The sequence below is a fragment of the Sinocyclocheilus grahami genome, unplaced genomic scaffold (genome assembly GCF_001515645.1).
Source record: "Sinocyclocheilus grahami isolate Dianchi unplaced genomic scaffold, SAMN03320097.WGS_v1.1 scaffold21.1, whole genome shotgun sequence".
Classification (NCBI taxonomy): Eukaryota; Metazoa; Chordata; class Actinopteri; order Cypriniformes; family Cyprinidae; genus Sinocyclocheilus; species Sinocyclocheilus grahami.
Genome location: NW_015505200.1, coordinates 1,396,746 through 1,419,645, shown reverse-complemented (window position 1 = coordinate 1,419,645; position 22,900 = coordinate 1,396,746). Strand labels below are relative to the sequence as shown.

Below are 22,900 nucleotides of genomic sequence, written 5' to 3'. Positions count from 1 at the left end.
TATCTGTACTCAGTTTTATCAATCCAGTATCTACAAAGGCATTTATGAGGTATATACAAATGCATAGAAACAATTTTCAAGCTATAGTGTTGTCACAAACTAATGCATAGAGTACTCATGAAACATCAAGTGTAAATAAACGTCGTGGTTCCAGATGCATTAAGAATATGAACAGATTTGAGTGCTTTTAATTTCAATGCCATCTTCCTCTTTTCATTTGAAACAAAACTGGAAACAAATCTTTTACCATGCTGTTGTAATAAAATAGGTATTTTCTGAATCATTGTACTTATTTCTCTCAGGACATTTCTGTGTGCCTTTTTACTTTATGAAGATGAAAGTAACGATTAAGGAAAAAAATGATCCCTTCGATATACATACTGTATATATTTTAAACAAACCTTTTAAAAATCATAATTACATGCAGCTGGTTGGCTACAAATGATCACATTGTATATATTATAAATATGGAACAGAATGAAACTGTTCATAAACATTAAAAATTGTTCATTTTAAATAATTTTGCAAGCAAACAACACATAGTATGGCAGTTGATTTTACATGACTATGTTATCAAGCTAAGCTCTTTGTATTGAATCAAATGATCCTTGTATGAAATTCACTGAATAAAATTTGAAATGATTTTTGTGACTACAAAACCAGGCCAAACTAAATACTGAACGATGTATACATTAAAGCTAACATGAAATTGATGTAAATAAAAATTCTGTTTTTCATCTCACTGAATATTCTGTCCCTCTGAAATGTGTCAAATTATAGAAAATAGGTTGCAAACATTAATTCACGCTGACTTAAAACCGAAGTTTGTAATTGCTCTTAGTAGTGTGGAATTATAAAACAATGACTTTTCAGACAGGTGTCTTAAACACTCCCCCCATCTGCCATTGGCCAGACAAATATATAGTCATGCCTCCAAACCTATGTCATTGGTTGAGCCACGGTTGCTGTCAGGCTGGTTGAGATGGTCAAACAAATCTTTTTGTGTGTGTGTGTGTGTGTTGTGCCACAGAGCTACAATGTTTATACTTTTCAGTTAAATCAACCAACACACTTCTTGTCCCTGTGTTTTAAACTAGCATAAGAGAAAATATTTTACATCCAAAATATGCACCTTATTTTTTAACATTTTCCTGTGAATGTGCGAGACTTTCGATTCATCAGGCAAGATAGGTAAGTAACTAAAACTAAAAAAGTGTAGCAAAATTATTTAAAACTAAAATTTCCTTGTGCTACAAATCAGTGCATTTATGATTATGATAATTAAAATAATATAACAAATACTAATTTGCAATATCAAGCAGCATAACAAATTGTTTTTGTACAGCTAAAATAACGGGAAGCAAATGACAACGGGAAGCCTTGCACATTTCAATTGCAAATAGAAGCAACATTCCTGTGTTAAAAATAAAGTGGACAAATTTTGTATTAAAAAGTGACTAGACTAGACTGTCATTGTTTGGATGTTTGTAAAAAAAGACCTTCCAATCCTTTAGGTGAAAAGCCCAAGACAACCACCAAAGGGTTCTTTAGTGTGCCTAAATTTCATGCAGTCAATAGCAGCACAGTGTGAATGCACAATTAAAGGTGACATTTCATGAAAATCTGACTTTTTCCGGTTTTAAGTGCATCACCGGTGCATCTACCAATCCAGGAAACGTGAAAAAGATTAACCCAGTAACTTTGTGTTGGTAAGCCTTTTTCTGCAAGCGTCTGAAAAAACGAGCACGTCAGATTTCTCTCCCTTTGTGATGTGACAAAGGGATCTTATTATAATATCACCGCCCCTTTATCTGCACGTTTCCACTCACGGGCCGCCATTCTTGTTTTTCGCAAGCGACAACGGTGTACCAGTTCTAGCACCATGGCAAAAGTTAGAGCAAAGCATGTTAACTGTTCTATCGTTAGCTGCACAGACGAGCACAGAACACTATTTAGAGTTCCAGCCTCAGAGGAGACAAGAGAGCAGTGGATTTATTTATTTACTCTATATTATGCTGCTGCCACACAGATCTAATATAAACATGCAATTTCTTTCCCAGCTGTTTACCTTCACAGACATAACAGACTGATTTTGTAACTCGTGTGTTTTAACATAAGCTTTTGTGTATTTGACCGTTAAAGCGCAATAAGACATGAAAGAGAACTTAGTTTAGTACTTACGTGCCGTGTGACAGACGCTTTCTGTGCACGTGCTTCGGATGTGTGTGCTCAGAAAACACTATAACAGAGATTTAAACTAATAAGGCTTTAAAACGCATGATTTCAGCGATCGACATGATAATCATAACCAAACTGATGTTTTTTATCAGAGTATCTGACCTACCAGCTGTAAAGGCACAGCCCTACTCTGGAAAAGGGGGCGGGGAGTAGCAGCTCACTTGCATTTAAAGACACATGCACGAAAACAGCGTGTTTCTGCTTCCTCTCAGAATAGGCATTTTCAAAATGATATAATAAATGATCCTGTGGGGTATTTTGAGCTGAAACTTCACAGACACATTCTGGGGACACCTGAGACTTATATTACATATTGTAGAAAGGGGCATAATATGTCTCCTTTAATATATCTGAAGTGGCTAGTCCCTTATTATATTCTTAATATTTTCATATCTAACACTAGTGTAGCAGCATGTTCCACAGAAGACCAATGAAAAAAAAAAAAGTTGTTATCTTTGTCAAGGGTTACAAATAAAGATGGGTAAGACTAAGTGCATAGCAGTACAAGACTTAACCAGTTTGCATATGTACATATCATGAAACAGGGACAGTAACAAGCAGAGATGTAACCACATACTCAGGATTGGAAGGACCAATGTGCTGAAATCATTTAAAAATGCAGTAGTCATGGCCCTGATAGCAAGACGAATATAAAGCCCGAGGAACACAGAATTATATGAATGAAAACTCAAAATCAAGGAAATTAGATGTCGACCAGAGAAAGCAATGACGCAGCAGAATGGATAAAGAAAGAGAAACCATGTTGTCCTGAGTACACGGTATCCAGCATTTCACATAGCGGCATTAAAACAATGTCCATCTCAGCGATGAATGTACATGTCTTCAGTCCACTCCTCTGTCTCTACACACCTGTCCCTCTCCCTGTCCCGCTCCCGTCCCTGGTAGTGATAGTGATTGTGGTGCGGTTGTTTGTGCGAGCGCAGCTGGCTCGACTGTCTCTGTTGCCTGTTGTGTTCATTGTGCTCCAGTTCGTAGTCCTGCTGCCCGAGATGGGAATAATCCGGTTGAACGTCCGTGGTCCCGCGGCGGTGGTGGTGATGTCGGTGGTGATGGTGGTGGTTATGGTCCTTTTGAGTGGTAGTCCTATTGTGGTAGACCTCGGTTTGGTCCGCGTCGCCCTCGACCAGGAGCGTGCGCCTGCTCCGGGACTCTGTATATGAAGTGTCTTTAGCAGGAAGCAGCTCCATGTCGGCGGGCTGCTGGTGGCGCACGTGGTGCTGGTGTTTGTTGTAGGGCTCTGTTGGTCGGCTGGTGCTGGAGCGGTGGTGGTGATGATGATGGTGGTGATGATGATGGCTGTGTCTCTTTGGCTCACTACGAAGGAGCCTCTCCTCCTCCTCGACCTCCTCCTGCACTTCCTCTTCTTCCTCCTCCTCCTCCTCCTCCTCCTCCTCTCTCGTCTCCTGAGCCTGGGACAGATGTTCCTGCTGGTGCTCTTGAGATCCTTTTCTCTTGGTTGCGGTCGATTTCTTGCTTTTCTGTTCATCCTGTATACGAGATATATGACATGAAAATTAGAGTTTTGTGGCTTCTTGTCCATGTCTGTTAGCTTTGGAGTCATTTGAAATAGAAACAAACCAAAAATAGTGTGCAGCATCTGGGCTCCAGAAGTAAAAATCCCATTCATTTTCTCCATGGGGGGAACTGTTCTATGATAACTTTTAAACCTTTAAAGGCAGACCTACTGTGAACTTTGAGTTTGTTCATTAATGGAATATGCTTTTCTTGAAGTCATCATAAGCCCTCATTATTTATTTTAATTTTTTTAAATAATCATGATTAACTGCAAAAATCCTGATGAAAAACCACATTACCCATGATTCTGCAGAGATATCTCCACCAATCAGAGAACGAAACAAGCAACCCACACTATAATTATTCAGATATCACCACTGACTAGTTGATTATTGAAATATGTAGTTTAGCAAATCCCTAAGTAAGAGCTCATGTAGAACCTAATAATAATTTTAAAAAAATACAAGAAAGCAATTGCTTGTTTAGCCTTGGGCTAAATTACAAAAGTGGCACTTCTGCCCTATTATAAAGTTTACTTACAACACCTAAAATAGGCTATTACTAATACTATGGATACTAGGAAGTACAAACTAGTAGGTGTTGGCACTATAGGCATTTTACCTGAGAGACCACCGTCTCACTCAGCAAAGGTCCTTAAAGCTCAAGTCTTCTTTAAATGTCCAAGAAAGTTTAGTAAGAGGTGGGGAGGAAATTGAAAATGTCACAGAATGACACAGCACTAAGCAAAATGTCTGACTTTATGGAGCCTGCAGATGTTTCAAAGCAGTCATAATTTAAGACTTTTACAAAAGTACGCATGAGTAAACAAAAACTAATTAGAATGTGGATTAAACTGAAGGTATAAGAGACAATGAGAAGATAATACTGAAAATGTAGTGTACTTGGTTACTAATAAAACAAAAGTGTCAGTGAAGCATACTTGAGATGAAATATGTTATGTGAATAATGTGAGATGTGGTGAAAATAACACTGTTTATGAACTTTTTATGATTTTATGAATATATGTATATCACCGATCAAAGATTTGAGGTCAGTAATACTTAAAAAAAATTAAATAAATAAAAAATAAAAAAAAATCACTACTTTTATTTTATTACATTTACAGTATATAAAGTGACATTAAATACATTAACAAAAGATTTCTATTTCAAATAAATTCTGTTCTTTTGATCTTTCATTTCTTTAAAGAATTTTGAGGGAAAAAATTTATCAAGAATTACGTCAGTGACTGACGAAGCATCGCTTCCTGGACTCCCCGATCTCCCAGGCCGGCCTATTCGGCGAAGCGGTGGAGGGCTTTGCCCAACAGTTCTCCGCCTTGCAGAAGCAGACGGAGGCGTTTCGACACATCTGCACGCCAACTGTCATTGGCTTGTTTAGTTAACACTCGAAGGTGATTGGGCTCTCGGGCGAGATCCCAATTCGTCAGTCACTGACGTAACGTCTCCGTTCCCTCCTTCAGGGAACGAGGGTTACACAAGTAACCTAGACGTTATGCATCCAACTAGAAAACACATGACTAAAGAGCATTTCTTTAGTCATGTGAGTTGTTGTTTTTTTCACTCCAAGAAATCCACAGGCCGTCTGCACATGTTCAGTCTTAGTAATTCATCTCCTGTTTTTCTCAGAGTGTGTCCAGTACCTTAGCAGGTGTGGGGCTGGTGGGGAGTGTGTTTTCTGCCAGTTTCTCCAGCATGGGGTTGGGAGGCTCCATTTCAGGAGGGTGTGTGGCTCTCCAGTAGGCGTCCAGGTAATCAGCGATGTGTTCACAGGCATCTGACAGCTGGTTCTCATCTAAGATGACATCGAACAGCTCCTGTGAGAGAGACCAATAGTGACGTCACAACAAAGGGTAAGTATAAGTGACAGTGAAATTAAGCACATAACACAGGATAATGCTGGGAGACTAATCTATGTCAACTACTGCCTTGGGTGTCTTGCAACATGATGCACCATAAAAATAACAGTCCAGCTAGGCTTGGATTAGAAATAAGGGTAGTGTTAAAGGGGTCATATGATGTTGCTAAAACTAACATTATTTGGTGTATTTGGTGTAATGAAATGTGTTTATGCGGTTTAAGGTAAAAAAAACACATTATTTTCCACATACTGTACATTGTTTCTCCGCTATGCCCCGCCTTTCTGAAACGCGTTGATTTTTACAAAGCTCATCGGTCTGAAAAGCAAGTTGTGCTGTGATTGGCCAGCTATCCAGTGCGTTATGATTGACCGAATACCTCAAGCGTGTGACGGAAATGTTACGCCCCTACCATACTGTGATGATGCCCTGTCAGGCCGGAGCGATGATTCAAAAATATAAAAACCCATTATAAACGAGGCATTCGTTGCATCCAGTGGGGACATAATTATGGATTATAATGACTTATACTTATGCGTTGCATCGCGCTGCGTAAACATAAAACCATGTCTGCATTTGTGATCGGAGAAATGACAAACAACAAGCCCTACTCTACACTGCCCAAAAAACTCGCTTTAAATATAAAAAATATAAAATATAAAAACTCTTTAAATATAAAAAACGTACTTACAGTCTTTGAGTCCAAACAGCCGGCATTGTAGTCTACTCTACCAAGATCAGGAAACGGTCCTCCATTAAATGTGCTGCACACATCTGAATATTTGGGTTGAAGTGTTCTGGAACAGTGTCGTAAATACAACTTAACCACTGATTTCTAGTCGTGTCCATTTTTGGAAGGCCAAACAAAGTAGTTTCGCTTTCACAACGAAACACAGCGTCACACACGGTGGCCTAGAGTGAGCGGCGGCGGCGGCCTAGAGTGAGCAGAGGCCAGGGGCTAGAGTGAGCAAAGGCGGCGAGCTTGAGAACGGTGCGGCCGGCGGATTCGACGAAGGAGCGTCCGGAGGGCTTGCGGCAACCACATGTGACGACCCCGGGCTGGACTCTGCTTCGTCCACGGTGAAAGCCGATCCGGTGATCCACAATGCAAAGTTGTTGTATTTCCTCAGCAACCAGCACGGAGAAGCTCCAGGAAGCGGATATCATCCTCTTTTGGAAGGCCAAACAAAGTAGTTTCGCTTTCCCAAACGAAACACACAGCGCCTTCACGACATAGTGGAGGCGGCAACAATACTACAGCGAGAATAAAAGTTACGCCTTCTTTCTTTGCGTGAACATTTGTGTGGCGTTATGCAAATCTTCCCACATAGTGACGTAGATATGTGGGGGCGTGTTAGAATGAGCCATTTTATGTAGGCGTGGCTGAATCTTAACTTTTATAAAGAATATCTCTTTGGATTTTAGACTTTAGTCTTTGCAACTTTACAGATCTTCTTTATGCACCAAGAGCTTGTAACACTCCAAAGAGAAAGGAAAAATTGAAATCACATCATATGACCCCTTTAAAAGGAGGCCAAGAGGTTCAAAATGTGGGTGTTCATATTGATTTTCTAAAGAAACAGACTTTGTTTTTTTTCTTAGTTTATCAGAGGTAATGTATCAAGTGCATAACAAGGTAAATTTTTTTTATCATGATTAATTGACCATTACGCCTTAAAACTTTATTAACCAATCCACATGAAAATAGAGCTTATCATGAAAATTCCCAATTCATTCCAATGGGACAGTCTGGAAAGTTATAGGAATAGTTCAACAGTTTGTTTCTTCATCAGAATAGATTTTGTGAAATTTAGCATTACATCGCCAGTGAATCGATACGTGACCTCTATCTATAATATCACTTTCTCGAGTGAAAAAATCCATCCCTTGTTTTCCTCTCACATCAAAATCCACTGACATATGTGTTTAGAACTGTTTTAGACTGTTTTTGCATGTAAACTCTGCTTGATCTGTGCATATTTATCTTCTTATTCAGGCAAGATGACTTTTTTGTGTACTGGAAAAAAAGCAATATTATAGATTATAGGGGGCCCATATTTTAGCCAGAAGCAGCGGTTTGAAGTTAAAAACGTCTTGATGTATTTATTTATTACAAATAGGCAGCTTTTCGCTTCATAAGATGTTAATTGAAGGACTGAAGTTGGGTGGCTTACTTGTGGATTTTTGTGATGCTTTTATCAGCTGTTTGGACTCTCATTCTGATGGCACCCATTCACTGCAGAGGATCCATTGGTGAGTGATATAGGCTAAGGCTAAATTTCTCCAAATCTGTTCCGATGAATGAACAAACTCATCTATATCGTGGATGGTCTGAGTAAATTTTCTGTACATTTTTGGGTGAACTATTTCTTTAAAAGAGGTGGATTTTTAGCAAAGGGTCATCTGCAATCATACAGAAAACATTTTAATATCTTTAGTATTTAGTATTTAAGTACATACAGAGGGCACACTTACATTAGGACACTGGGCCAGTTTGTCTGCGGCCACCATCTGAACATTCAAATGTTTAGTCTGAGATTTGCCCCGGGTCTTTATCAATCTTGTTAGAACCTGAACAGCAGATGAAAAGAGGAAGGAAAAAGGGACAGGAAGGATGTGTGGGAGGCATAGGTGGTGAAAGAACAGTGGATGTTAGGTCACGCTGGGTCACAAGAGAAAGGTTAGTGTTTTTGTGCAACCAGTCTTCTCTCAAACTAGCGTTTCCTATGTAAATGTAATGGCTGCACATTCAAAAGCTTCTCGGCAGTGAATGAAACTATGCTTTGTGTAGCCCAGTGACAGACAGATAGATCTTATTCATATGACAGATATGTATCATTTTGAAAGGTGTAGTGCACTTTAAAAGATATTTGTAGCTATCAGAAAAATGACAAGTTTATCAAACAAGTTGATATAGTACCACATCAGATATCGCTGTACTGAAAAAATAATCTTGTTTCTGCCTCCTAGTGGCAATTTTTATACCATCTATTAGCTTACACCATAAAACTAATGGAATACTTGAACATACCAGCAAATAATACTTTTAATTTTTGCAGAAAGTAGTTTATAAGATTATAAATGAAAAGCTATGGTAACAATACAACCATTCATACAAATTAAATGAACAACATGCATTATTAAAAACATCATTTAAATGAAAAAACAAAACACAGATCATACTAATTGATCAAAAGTCACAGTAAAGACATTTAAAATGCATCTTCTGAACATTGTATTCATCAAAAAAATCCATAAAAATGTATCAAGGTTTCCACAAAAACATTAAGTATCATAACTGTTTTCAACATTGATAATAATAATAAATGTTTCTTGAGCAGCAAATCAGCATATTAGAATAACTTCTGAAGGATCATGTGACTGACTGGAGTAATGGCTGCTGAAAATCCAGCTTTGCCATCACAGGAATATTCCTTTTTACAATTACCTTTTAAAATATATTAAAATAGAAAGCAATTTAAACCAAAATCCTTTTTTCATAATATTGTATTTTTAGTCAAATACACAGCTTCGTTGAGCTTAAGAATTTTTTATTTTTTTTAAACAATAAAAAATCTTACTAACCCCAAACTTTTGAACGGTTATGTTTAATGTTTGTTTCATCAGTAAACAAGTGACTATTGAAAGAATGTTTGCAAGTTGAACAGAGTTTCTGACCTTGGGTGATGAAATCTTGACATACACCAGGATCGGGGCCAAGGAGGTCTTGTTTAGTTGGAGAGGGTGGTTAATGGTGTCGGCATCCAGAACCACAAGCTGTAGACTGCGTGCTAACTCAAAAATCCTCTCAACCTCTCCTTGGATTTGGGCTGTAGGGGCAGATTAAGAAATAAATTAGACTAGTCAACCAAAAATCCTTACAAATGACATCTTCAAAAATATTATGCTGTCAAAGTACAAATCTGCTGAAGTGTAGCCAAAAGCACTTAAAATGTAATGGGCAGCTTTTTATGTCCAACTCCTCTAATATACATAGGAAGATTATCAAAAAAGATCCAGATGAAAAGCTTCTTGCACTTTCATGAAGTATATATAAAAGGTTGTATACAAGTGAAAGTCCCATCTTCAAAACTAAATGCATTCCATACACAGGTCATGCAATATGTCAAGGAAAATAGAGATGATCAAAATATGCTGACAGAACAGTTCCTTGTCCACAGGATGCAACAGAACAATGAAGGTTTAAAACTTCAGTGAGCAAAACTTTAATGGTAAAAACAGGACAAGTTCCAAATCATCTCACATGGTGTTTAACATTATCTTTCACAACACACTGTTAAAAAAAGAATTTTTAATTGGTTGTTTTATATTGTTTTCAAGTAAAAATATCAAAACATTCTTTTGTTCTTACTCCATTGGGAAAGTTTTCTTTTGTCAAGCATAAATCAGAGTTATCTTATATCTTACATAAATCCTATTATCTTACATAATTACATATCTTGTTTCAAGGATGTTTACATATTTTTTTCTGAAAAACAAGAGAAAATTACTGATTAAGCAGCACAAAACTCACTCTTACATGCACACTAAATACTTTGGCTTGCATTTGTTTGACCAATAAAATTACGCACAAATTATGAAGGTCAATGGAGATTCTGTGGTTATGGTGTCTAACACAAGCCGAAGCTTTTAGAAAGCAGTGACCTTCACTAAAAGTAGCAGGGGACTTTGACACTTATAGTGTCCTCTAAGAGGTAAAGCAGTTCTGATGACACCTACAGGAATGAGTTGGGGAACAGAGACAGGTTACTGCTGAAATACATACCTGCGGCATCTGAGGTAAGAGAGCAATGTGAGGGACAGAGTGGAGAAAACCAATCAGATCCCCTTAACAAAGCTAGCTACACACCTCAGATCCACACTTTGTGAGAAGACACACCCACTAATGTTGAACAGCCATTTAATAATTACAATGAAAAGATACAACTTTGAGTGTTGTGAGAAATACAATTTAAAAGCAGTGTGAGTTTCTCTGTAAGTGGGATCATTTTTTTTTTCTGAACACACTGCAAAAATAGTTTTATTAATCAGTATTTTTGTCTTGTTTTCAAACAATTATGAAGAAATCTATCAAACCAAATAAATTAACTTGTTTACTTATGTATGCAGTTTACCTTCTTAAATGAATGTATTAAATAAAATTGAGACAAAAGTACTGATTAAGAATTAATTTTTGCAGTGCATGATCAAGCTCTATTATCCCAATGTTAAATAGTTAATTATCAATTTGCTTTATTAATACATAAGTAATGTATATTTATATGTTTGTGTTCAATGACCAATACATTCTTTCTAGACTCTCTCTGATTCTGCATTAAATTGATTATTTAATATTTCAAGCCAATACATTTATAATATATTGTGTACTTTGTATGGAATGACATACAGACAGAAAAACATTAAAGCGGTCATATGATGTTGCTAAAAATAACATTATGTTGTGTATTTGGTGTAATGAAATGTGTTTATGTGGTTTAAGGTTAAAAACACATTATTTTCCACATACTGTACATTATTGTTTCTCCTCTATGCCCCACCTTTCTGAAACGAGTCGATTTTTACAAAGCTCATTGGTCTGAAAAGCAAGGTGTGCTGTGATTGGCCAGCTATCCAGTGCATTGTGATTGGCCGAATACCTCAAGCATGTGAAGGAAATGTTACGCCCCTTACCATACTGTGACGCTCCTGTCAGAAGTCAAAAGTCAAATGTCAGCAAAATGGAAGTCTAGCATAACACTCCCTATAATTTTTCAACACTAATCAATGGCAAAGTCCCTACCATAAAACAAAAATGGCATTTATAAAATAATTCCGTAAAATAATGTCTATAATGTTTTTAACCCAGTCATATGAAAAGCGTTATGATATTAAATCTTCTATATGACCTGCTGAAGGATTTGATATTTAATATTACATTTACAATTAAAAAGAAACAAAATAATCACATTCTCATGCTTTTTAGTTAGTGAATTTTTCAGAAAATCTGGTATACTTTTTTTTTTTTTAATTGCCATTAAAGGATTGCCTGAGCCTTAAAAAAGTTTGAGAACATTAGCTTACTCTATTTCACAATGTATAACCTGTTTCTAACTTTAAAAAAAAAACAATAATCCAGTTTTCCATATTCAAAAATACTGCCTAGTAACACAATAATAAATAAATCACTTTGTTCTATTAATTTATTGTATTATAATTTGGTATTTAACTAAAAGATAGTAAAATGTCAACACAATAGCAGTCTAGCTGCTTATAGCCTGGTTTTTAAAGGTGATGCTCTGTGGGAGATGGTGGACTGAAGCAGGACATGATGCTGTCTGCTCAGTACCTTAATTAAAAAGGACCTCAGGGAGCTCACTGACACAGTTAGGGGGGTTTCATTCAGTTTTTAAAAGCCGAGCAAAACTGGACTGTAAAGTGCCGATGATAAAACACCAAGTGTTTGTTGTTTGTTGCTCATTCATGGTTTGCCATGGTGCTTCTTATCTGTTTTTGGAGTGTGCAAAGGAACAGAAGAAAAGGTAATTGTAGCTATTGTTTGTCAGTTGCATGTAGAGCATTGCTTTTGTAGAGTACAAGATTTAACACTGATGTGCTGTTTCAACCAAGGCATTTGGTGATTAGCTTTTTGACACGGCTACCTTGTTACTTTGACAGAGGAAAAAGAGCCATGCAAAATTTATGAGTACATCTAAAGCTGTGATATATTTCGGTCCTTGTGGCCAACGTCACTGGTAGCAGGAATGGGCAGCTGAGAGAATTATGGAGTTGCAATCTACCTTGGCCTTCTCCAGCTGGACTTGGGCATTCTTCTCCTTCTCCTCAGTGGCCCCTGAGTCCTGACGGTCCGCCGAACCCTACCACAGTACAAGAGTAAGAACCAGCATTATTATAACATCCAGACTCATTCTCTTTCCCAAGACATTTCTGTCCATTCTGACTCATTCTGACTCACAGTAGCAACAAGCACTTGACTGTGCACATAGCGTTACATATAACGCTGAGATGCAAATGTTGAGATGATTAAGCTGAAACTATGCTGTCTTTGATTCAATTAAAATAAATAAATAAATAATAAAAAAATAAAACCAGATAATTTATCCTAACCAGGTACAAAGATCTTCTTATGATATGATAAAATCATTAAATGAGGTATATGCATTGATGTGTTGTTTTCAGTAGAGATCACTCCACTATGTAATGACAGTGTCATCAAAGTCACAAATGACCCCACGCATTCTCCTGCAGGGCTCCTTCATCAAATTTTATTACCAACTCCTCTCAAAGGACAGTGTTCAAAGTCATGCAGAGAATTTCTCAGTAATGTCAGGCAATAAGAACTTAAAGTAAAACTATTTAGCTCTGTCAAATTGAGCTTGTAAATTGATACGAGCATAACACTCCCTATCATTTTTCAACACTAATCTATGGCAAAGTGCTACTAGAAAAAAAAGTTTGCGTTTATAAAATTCCGTAACACAATGTCCATAATGTTTTCAACCCAGTGATGTGAAAAGCAGTTATGATATTAAATCTTCTATATGACCTGCTGAAGGATTTGATATTAGATATTCCATGGTATCTTACATGGCACCTTCACAATCTTTTGATGAGATATCAAAGCTGCAGAATGTAAGCTTTCGCATAGAAAAAAACTGAAAACAAATCTTCTAAGCCTTCCTCTGGCCACAGGGACTTTTTTTTTTGGACAAAAATGCCCCTGCACAATTAAACTAAATCTATTACATCTGTTGCGAATAAAGTGAAAATGAATTAAAAGTGTAGACTGCGGCATTAAATTAAGCTCAGGTTGCACCATATTTATTTTTGTGTGTTTTTCAGCATTGAGTATTATAACCAATCACACATAATGCAATGACCAATCAGAGGCGTTCAGATGAGTCATCGCTGAAATGCCGAAGCCCACCTAAAAAGTGTCTACCACCCCTGAATTACACTAACATTAGTCTACTTAGCCTTACCCTGAAGTTGGTTCACCCTCCACCTATGCTTAATATATCACCCAATTATGCTTCTCAAGTAAATGTATCTTATTAGATGGAAATATATATATTTTACTAGAAAACTGGAAAAAAATACCCCCCCAAAAAACTTTATTCCAGAAAATCAACTCTACTGGTATGTTTAGTGCGGGTTTTTTTTTTTTCAATACTCTAGCAGCCTAATTAACCTCACTTCATATGCATTTTAGTCATCAAATCACAATTTAGTTACTCTCATTTCAAATATTCCGTCCATTTCAAGTTTAAGATTCCAAATTTTCAATTTAAAGCAGTTTCACAATGTCACAGCAAAAGTCATGATGACTGAAATACACCCTCACACACATGCTCACATGCACACTAACAAGCTGACAGGAAAGGCACAGTGACAAGCCCCTCGAGAGACACTGGTGGTACGCAGTCTGACACCATCATATTGACCTTAATATAAGGCTGATAACCTTGCTATGAAGACAATCACTACTGGTCTTGTGCATATGTTAAGTTTTGGATACTGGAGTGCTGGTTACCCCACAATTTTTTGCTGGTAAGCAGCACTTCACCATCTAGACCTGCACCAAACCAGCAAGAACCTGCCTGAACATCATCAGGGAAAAAGGACCAAATTAGATTGCACATGAAATCATCACATCAAAGCAAAATTGTAATTAAAGTTGTAAATGGTATAAATGTTTCACAAAATCTGTCATGTGAGCTTGAATGTTATTATTAATAAATATTGTGCTCACAAGTGTTTAAAATAAACAGGCTTAACGCAGTACCCATTGGATAAACTGACTCAAGGCCATGCAGCAAACATAACATAGTACGTGTTGAAAGAAATGAGGCTAATTAGCAGAGAAGGTGGTGAAACGAGATTGAGAAAAGGAAAGAATAAAATTAGGAAATAGAGGAGGCCAGGATAATTGGAGGGTGGGGAGTGGAGGGGGCTTTTCCCATAGGCACAGTCATGTAGAGGTGCTCACTTTTGTTTACTCATGTCTGCCATAGACATCTGTTCACTCAGTGCTGCCTCTCCTGCAAGTCAATGTCACGGAGAGAGCAGTACAAAATGCTCCTGAATTAGTAACCAATGCCATGCTCACCAAAATGCTCTGGATCATTTATATTATCATTCTTAGGTGTATTGAAGAGTGAAGTCTCTCCCTTGTACTCATAGTACTTCAGTGTTCCTTCATATTCATAGGTACATTACCACTGGGATTGACTTACTAGTGCAAACCCATTTAACAAACCACAAAGTGAGTGACATCAGATTTGACCTACAGTGGTGTGAAAAAGTATTTCATGATATTCCTCTTTGGAGAACTAAATGGTTGCAAATAAATCAAAACAAGATGTAATATTGCACAAAGGGAACCTGAGTAAACACACTGCATTATTTTGATGTGTCATTGTAACGCATTATTTAATTTTGCTATTGGAGTGAAAAAATAATTACCTAAACCTGAATTATAAAAAAAGGTGATTGAGACCTTTTCTCTCCTAATTCAGAGTCTTTTCTTGCAGTTCTGAGTTTACAGCTCACAATTTAGACATTTTTCCTCAGAAGTCTTAGTTATCAGCTCACAACTCTCAGAAGAAAACTTGGAATTGAGATTTGTATTTGCAATTGTGAGAAAAACAAGTCTGACTTATGAGTTAAAAAGCAGCAATTATCTTTATTTTTAAAATTGTTAGATGTAAACTCAGAATTCAGTGAAAAAAGTCTCAATTGTGAGAAGTAAACTAGGAAGGAATTGCGAGAAAAAGGTATGAATTGTCCATATAAACTGAATATGAATTAAGCAATATCTTTGCACAAACTGCTCTGCAAAACTGAACTGTACTCAACAGGTCCTTCCACGTCATCTCTATTGGATTCAAGTCAGGACTTTCACTAGGCTGCTCCAAAATGTTCACTTTGATTCTTCTGAGCGGTTCAGATATGGACCTGATTCTGTTTTGGATCATTGTCCAGCTCCATCACCCAATTAGGCTTCAGCTCATGCACAGATGGTCGGACAATCTCTTTAAGAAGTGTCTGGAATGTCGCAAGTTGTCCAGGTCCTACAGTAGCAAAACATACATATATCATCGTCCCTCTGCTGCAGTAGGATATTGTTACAGTGGAATCATGTACTCACTTGACACCAGGAAGACCTGGATATTCAAAACATTCCATAATTAGTTTATCACAGGGCCAATATGGGTAATTCAAAAAAATTATAATCATGATTTAGAAACTTTGTTCTTTGTATTTTCTCAGGTGCCCAGTGTTTAATATCAAATTTTATTACTATGAGGGTAATTCAGATTGATGACATTACGAAATACAAGTGAGGGAAAATTATTTTATCAGTTGTTATCAATACAATAGAGAACTGTGTGTGTGTCTGCATTAAAAGCTGTAAGGAATTGAGGCAAGAACAGACGTTGCTATGGAAACCTCAAGAAAAGAAAATGTGCTGGCTATGCAGTAAATTTCTCATGAGGTGTATGACTTAAAATCTAGATTTCCCATTAAACTACAATATAGTGTATTAATACTTAAAATTGATTTTTAAAAAATGCTTTTAAAAGAAACAATAACTCAGTGTAATGTGTACTTTTTGAAATGATTAATAGACACAAGTAAGTCACAGTATTACACTAGTGGAAATTTTAGTCCAGTGCTATTATGGTTCGAGTCCTGGGCTTTACTCCAACATCCACCTACTGCAACCTGTGTGACTCCTGCTACCGCACCACAGAACATGTCATGAGATTTGGGTCAGATCCATTTAGTGAGTCAGCACCTTTTACTTCAACACTAAGTACAGCAGGAGCCGGAAATGTAGGGATTTTTTTTCCTTCTGGACAATGACATCAGACAGTAACACTACATGCTTAAAAATAAAGTTCAATACAAAATGTGAGACTTTATATATTAAGCAGACTGAAGGCTATGTTCAGTTTGGTCTCAGGTGAAGACAGAGAATACTAATTTTCTGAGATGCCAGGACATTTTCCTGAGCTCTGAGTGGACAAAACAGAGGACAGATTGTGGATAGTGGAGCAGCACACTTTATTTGCAACTGCCTCCTAATCTAATTAAGACTAAGATTAAGATTTCCTGACTGATGCTAAATGAGCTCTGGCAGGTCGCCCAGGTATTCAACCACTCTGTATTCAAGGCTATGCCAAATGTTACTGTATGAGCTCTGGCAGGTCGCCCAGGTATTCAACCACTCTGTATTCAAGGCTATGCCAAATGCTACTGTTTGTACACTATAAAGTAATGACTGTATATAATTTTTTTTTTTACAATTTATGCTTGTAATTTGTAAGTAAGGCTATCATCTTGAAGCAGATAGATAAACATGCAATATAGTACACTGAACAATTTTATATCAGTTTTATAATTCTGTAATACTATGTAGAAGTGGCACATCTCCACTTTATATCAGAATACAATAAATGCTCTGCCAGATTAACTATGTGGCTACTATGGTTAAATGATAAGGAGTGTTTATAACATTGATCAGTTTTTAGAGATGATTTTAGTGTTTCCCCATAAAAATACACTGCATAGCACCAACACCAACCTGTATTTTTATATCAACCAAACATTGTGCCAGTTGTCTGGCGTAAAAGTAACACTGCATTTCAGAAAAAGAACATCATACCAACAGTAAAATATGGTGGTGGTAGTGTGATGGTCTGGGGCTGTTTTGCTGCTTCAGGACCTGGAAGACTTGCTGTGATAAATGGAACCATGAATTCTGCTGTTTACCAAAAAATCCTGAAGGAGAATGTCCGGCCATCTGTTCGTGACCTCAAGCTGAAGCGAACTTGGGTTCTGCAGCAGGACAATGATCCAAAACACACCAGCAAGTCCACCTCTGAATGGCTGAAGAAAAACAAAATGAAGACTTTGGAGTGGCCTAGTCAAAGTCCTGACCTGAATCCTATTGAGATGCTGTGGCATGACCTTAAAAAAGGCGGTTCATGCTCGAAAACCCTCCAATGTGGCTGAATTACAACAATTCTGCATAGATGAGTGGACCAAAATTCCTCCACAGCACTGTAACAGACTCACTGCAAGTTATCGCAAACGCTTGATTGCAGTTGTTGCTGCTAAGGGTGGCCCAACCAGTTATTAGGTTTAGGGGGCAAACACTTTTTCACACAGGGCCATGTAGTTTTGGATTTTGTTTTCCCTTAATAATAAAAACCTTCATTTAAAAACTGCATGTTGTGTTTACTTGTGCTATCTTTTACTAATATTTTAATTTGTTTGATGATCTGAAACATTAAAGTGTGACAAACATGCAAAAAAAAAAGAAATCAGGAAGGGGGCCAACACTTTTTCACACCACTGTATATATATATATATATTTCTTATATAAAGAAAAGTCAGAATTCTGAGTTTAAAGGTTGCAATTGTCTTTATATTTATACTGAGGCAGAAAAAAAATGTGAGATGAAAACTAGGAATTGACAGAAAAAAGTATGAATTGTGTGATAAAAAGTTGCAACAGGTTTACAATAGGAAGGCCTGTATCTTCCAAAAAGTTCCATAATTAGTTTTTCACAGGGCCAATCTGGGTAATTCTAATTATTATAATGATTTAGAAACTTTGTTCTTTGTATTTTCTGAGATGCCCATTGTTTAATATAACATGTTATTACTATAAGGGTAATTCAGATTGATGACATTATGAAATACAAGTGAGGAAAAAAAGATTTTATCATTTGTTATCAATACAATAGAGAACTGTGCATGTGTGTCTGCATTAAAAGCTGTAAGGAATTGAGGCAAGAACAGACGTTGCTATGGAAACCTCAAGAAAAGAAAATGTGCTGGCTATGCAGTAAATTTCTCATGAGGTGTATGACTTAAAATCTAGATTTCCCATTAAACTACAATATAGTGTATTAATACTTAAAATTGATTTTTAAAAAATGCTTTTAAAAGAAACAATAACTCAGTGTAATGTGTACTTTTTGAAATGATTAATAGACACAAGTAAGTCACAGTATTACACTAGTGGAAATTTTAGTCCAGTGCTATTATGGTTCGAGTCCTGGGCTTTACTCCAACATCCACCTACTGCAACCTGTGTGACTCCTGCTACCGCACCACAGAACATGTCATGAGATTTGGGTCAGATCCATTTAGTGAGTCAGCACCTTTTACTTCAACACTAAGTACAGCAGGAGCCGGAAATGTAGGGATTTTTTTCCTTCTGGACAATGACATCAGACAGTAACACTACATGCTTAAAAATCAAGTTCAATACAAAATGTGAGACTTTATATATTAAGCAGACTGAAGGCTATGTTCAGTTTGGTCTCAGGTGAAGACAGAGAATACTAATTTTCTGAGATGCCAGGACATTTCCCTGAGCTCTGAGTGGACAAAACAGAGGACAGATTGTGGATTGTGGAGCAGCACACTTTATTTGCAACTGCCTCCTAATCTAATTAAGACTAAGATTAAGATTTCCTGACTGATGCTAAATGAGCTCTGGCAGGTCGCCCAGGTATTCAACCACTCTGTATTCAAGGCTATGCCAAATGCTACTGTTTGTACACTATAAAGTAATGACTGTATATAATTTTTTTTTTTACAATTTATGCTTGTAATTTGTAAGTAAGGCTATCATCTTGAAGCAGATAGATAAACATGCAATATAGTACACTGAACAATTTTATATCAGTTTTATAATTCTGTAATACTATGTAGAAGTGGCACATCTCCACTTTATATCAGAATACAATAAATGCTCTGCCAGATTAACTATGTGGCTACTATGGTTAAATGATAAGGAGTGTTTATAACATTGATCAGTTTTTAGAGATGATTTTAGTGTTTCCCCATAAAAATACACTGCATAGCACCAACACCAACCTGTATTTTTATATCAACCAAACATTGTGCCAGTTAAGGCAATGTATAGAAAAGGTACAGATCCGGCCCATTCTGTACTGAAACAAAACACACTATGAGACCTATGGGAGATATATTTCTTATATAAAGAAAAGTCAGAATTCTGAGTTTAAAGGTTGCAATTGTCTTTATATTTATACTGAGGCAGAAAAAAAATGTGAGATGAAAACTAGGAATTGACAGAAAAAAGTATGAATTGTGTGATAAAAAGTTGCAACAGGTTTACAATAGGAAGGCCTGTATCTTCCAAAAAGTTCCATAATTAGTTTTTCACAGGGCCAATCTGGGTAATTCTAATTATTATAATGATTTAGAAACTTTGTTCTTTGTATTTTCTGAGATGCCCATTGTTTAATATAACATGTTATTACTATAAGGGTAATTCAGATTGATGACATTATGAAATACAAGTGAGGAAAAAAAGATTTTATCATTTGTTATCAATACAATAGAGAACTGTGCATGTGTGTCTGCATTAAAAGCTGTAAGGAATTGAGGCAAGAACAGACGTTGCTATGGAAACCTCAAGAAAAGAAAATGTGCTGGCTATGCAGTAAATTTCTCATGAGGTGTATGACTTAAAATCTAGATTTCCCATTAAACTACAATATAGTGTATTAATACTTAAAATTGATTTTTAAAAAATGCTTTTAAAAGAAACAATAACTCAGTGTAATGTGTACTTTTTGAAATGATTAATAGACACAAGTAAGTCACAGTATTACACTAGTGGAAATTTTAGTCCAGTGCTATTATGGTTCGAGTCCTGGGCTTTACTCCAACATCCACCTACTGCAACCTGTGTGACTCCTGCTACCGCACCACAGAACATGTCATGAGATTTGGGTCAGATCCATTTAGTGAGTCAGCACCTTTTACTTCAACACTAAGTACAGCAGGAGCCGGAAATGTAGGGATTTTTTTTCCTTCTGGACAATGACATCAGACAGTAACACTACATGCTTAAAAATCAAGTTCAATACAAAATGTGAGACTTTATATATTAAGCAGACTGAAGGCTATGTTCAGTTTGGTCTCAGGTGAAGACAGAGAATACTAATTTTCTGAGATGCCAGGACATTTTCCTGAGCTCTGAGTGGACAAAACAGAGGACAGATTGTGGATAGTGGAGCAGCACACTTTATTTGCAACTGCCTCCTAATCTAATTAAGACTAAGATTAAGATTTCCTGACTGATGCTAAATGAGCTCTGGCAGGTCGCCCAGGTATTCAACCACTCTGTATTCAAGGCTATGCCAAATGTTACTGTTTGTACACTATAAAGTAATGACTGTATAGATTTTTTTTTTTTTTTACAACTTATGCTTGTAATTTGTAAGTAAGGCTATCATCTTGAAGCAGATAGATAAACATGCAATATAGTACACTGAACAATTTTATATCAGTTTTATAATTCTGTAATACTATGTAGAAGTGGCACATCTCCACTTTATATCAGAATACAATAAATGCTCTGCCAGATTAACTATGTGGCTACTATGGTTAAATGATAAGGAGTGTTTATAACATTGATCAGTTTTTAGAGATGATTTTAGTGTTTCCCCATAAAAATACACTGCATAGCACCAACACCAACCTGTATTTTTATATCAACCAAACATTGTGCCAGTTAAGGCAATGTATAGAAAAGGTACAGATCCGGCCCATTCTGTACTGAAACAAAACACACTATGAGACGTATGGGAGAGACACTCATGCACATTACGTCTCTCTTTCTCGCTGTTGCCTCCTGGTCATGATTGCTTCTCTGTAAAGAGATTAAGATGGCATGCGTCAATCCAGGATTTGGAGAGAAAGAGACAAATGCAAACTCGTCCTGTCCAATGGACAACACTGCAGATAGAGACTAGAATTTCACACGTCCTCAACGCCCCGCAGCTACAAAACAAGGACGTTGAAACTAAATGTTTTGTTTTTCCAGCAGACAAAAGTTACTGTTTTTCAATTTTTCTAATCGATTTTGTTTTCTAGTTAAAATATCTAAACATGCATAAAACAAGATGTCAAGCAAAATTAAATGAAACATTAGGAACTGGGTTCTGAAAAAAAAAACTTTATAAGTTTATTTTTCTCATGCCCCCTTGAGTTTTTTTGTTTGTTTTTTGCTAATTGTGGTATGGAAAATAATTGAATTTAACATGAACTTGCCAACTAGGGTATGAAAAATAAACTATATTTAACATGAACTCTGAAAACAATTATTTTTATTTTATACAATTTTAATTTAAAAATTGTATTTAATGATGTTTAGATATTTCTACTGGAAACCACAGTAAAAAAAAAAAAAAATACTCACACAAAATACAAACCCCACACCTGTTCTATATTTAGAGATCATTTGAGAAACAGCTGAGTTTTGTAATCCTGACAATTGGAAAAGGATTATGTTCATAACACTGCTCAGCACAATTCCATCACTTTCAGCATCGCATTGATTGTGCAACCTGTCACGTGGAGGTTAAATTTCAGGATAACTTTACTTTTGACATAGAAAACATCCAGCATAGGCAGAGCACTCTTTACCCCAGTACTGGTGCACACACATTGTATTGTCTATGGCATATAAAAGCAATGATGCATAGCAGCTCAAGCTCACATGGATTACAGCTGAAAGCAACAGATGGCACTCTCCTCGAATGGCACTCTCATGTCTACCTCATCATCACTCCCTCACACTCGCAAACACACAACACATTTTACCTTTTTCTTGGGTGGCATGCCCACTTGCTCGCTTTTCTTTTCGTTTCTCCACGATTAACAGTTTAAGTAGAGGTCAATTTTATGCTGGGGGGTATTTTAGTATGTGGATTTCTCTTCAAAGTTGCTTTGGAAGTAGAAGACTAAGTAAAAACTCTTCTAAAATACTTAAGTAAAACCATAAGATTCTTAAAATCCAGTACCTATATATGCAGTGAGTTGGGTAATACACTGACAACAGGTTAGAGGTTACATAAGGGTAGAGTTTGCTTTGAATTTCAGTACACTTTTAAATTACATATTTTGAGCTCAGAATACTTATATGGTGTGTGCTTGATTTCAAGTAAACCATTTATTGACATAGTTGCTGCATAGAAAATTTGCTATATAGAAAAATATAATTTGATTTTATACATACAGTATAAGGCCTTGTAAATTTACATTTCACACTCTCTCAACCAGTGTAATAATTCTTAATTCAGTCTCTTATTTCAGTATGTGACAGATGCTATAAAGTTGTCAAATGCAAAAAGAATGGGAATGAACTAACACAGACCTTGCAGGCAAAAAGTG

General features: G+C 36.5%; 1 protein-coding gene across 1 annotated transcript; it reads right to left on the bottom strand.

Annotated features, from left to right (window-relative positions):
- Positions 1 to 2,520: 2,520 nt before the first annotated feature.
- Positions 2,521 to 22,408, bottom strand: LOC107558158 (voltage-dependent L-type calcium channel subunit beta-2-like). The gene is made up of 7 exons (XM_016241783.1): positions 22,331 to 22,408; positions 12,403 to 12,528; positions 10,440 to 10,515; positions 9,332 to 9,483; positions 8,129 to 8,224; positions 5,438 to 5,611; positions 2,521 to 3,746 (listed from the first exon to the last, which is right to left on the bottom strand). Exons 1-7 carry the CDS (start codon positions 22,346 to 22,348, stop codon positions 3,060 to 3,062), a joined length of 1,329 nt encoding a protein of 442 aa, XP_016097269.1. The 5' UTR covers positions 22,349 to 22,408; the 3' UTR covers positions 2,521 to 3,059.
- Between the last annotated feature and the right edge of the window lie 492 nt (positions 22,409 to 22,900).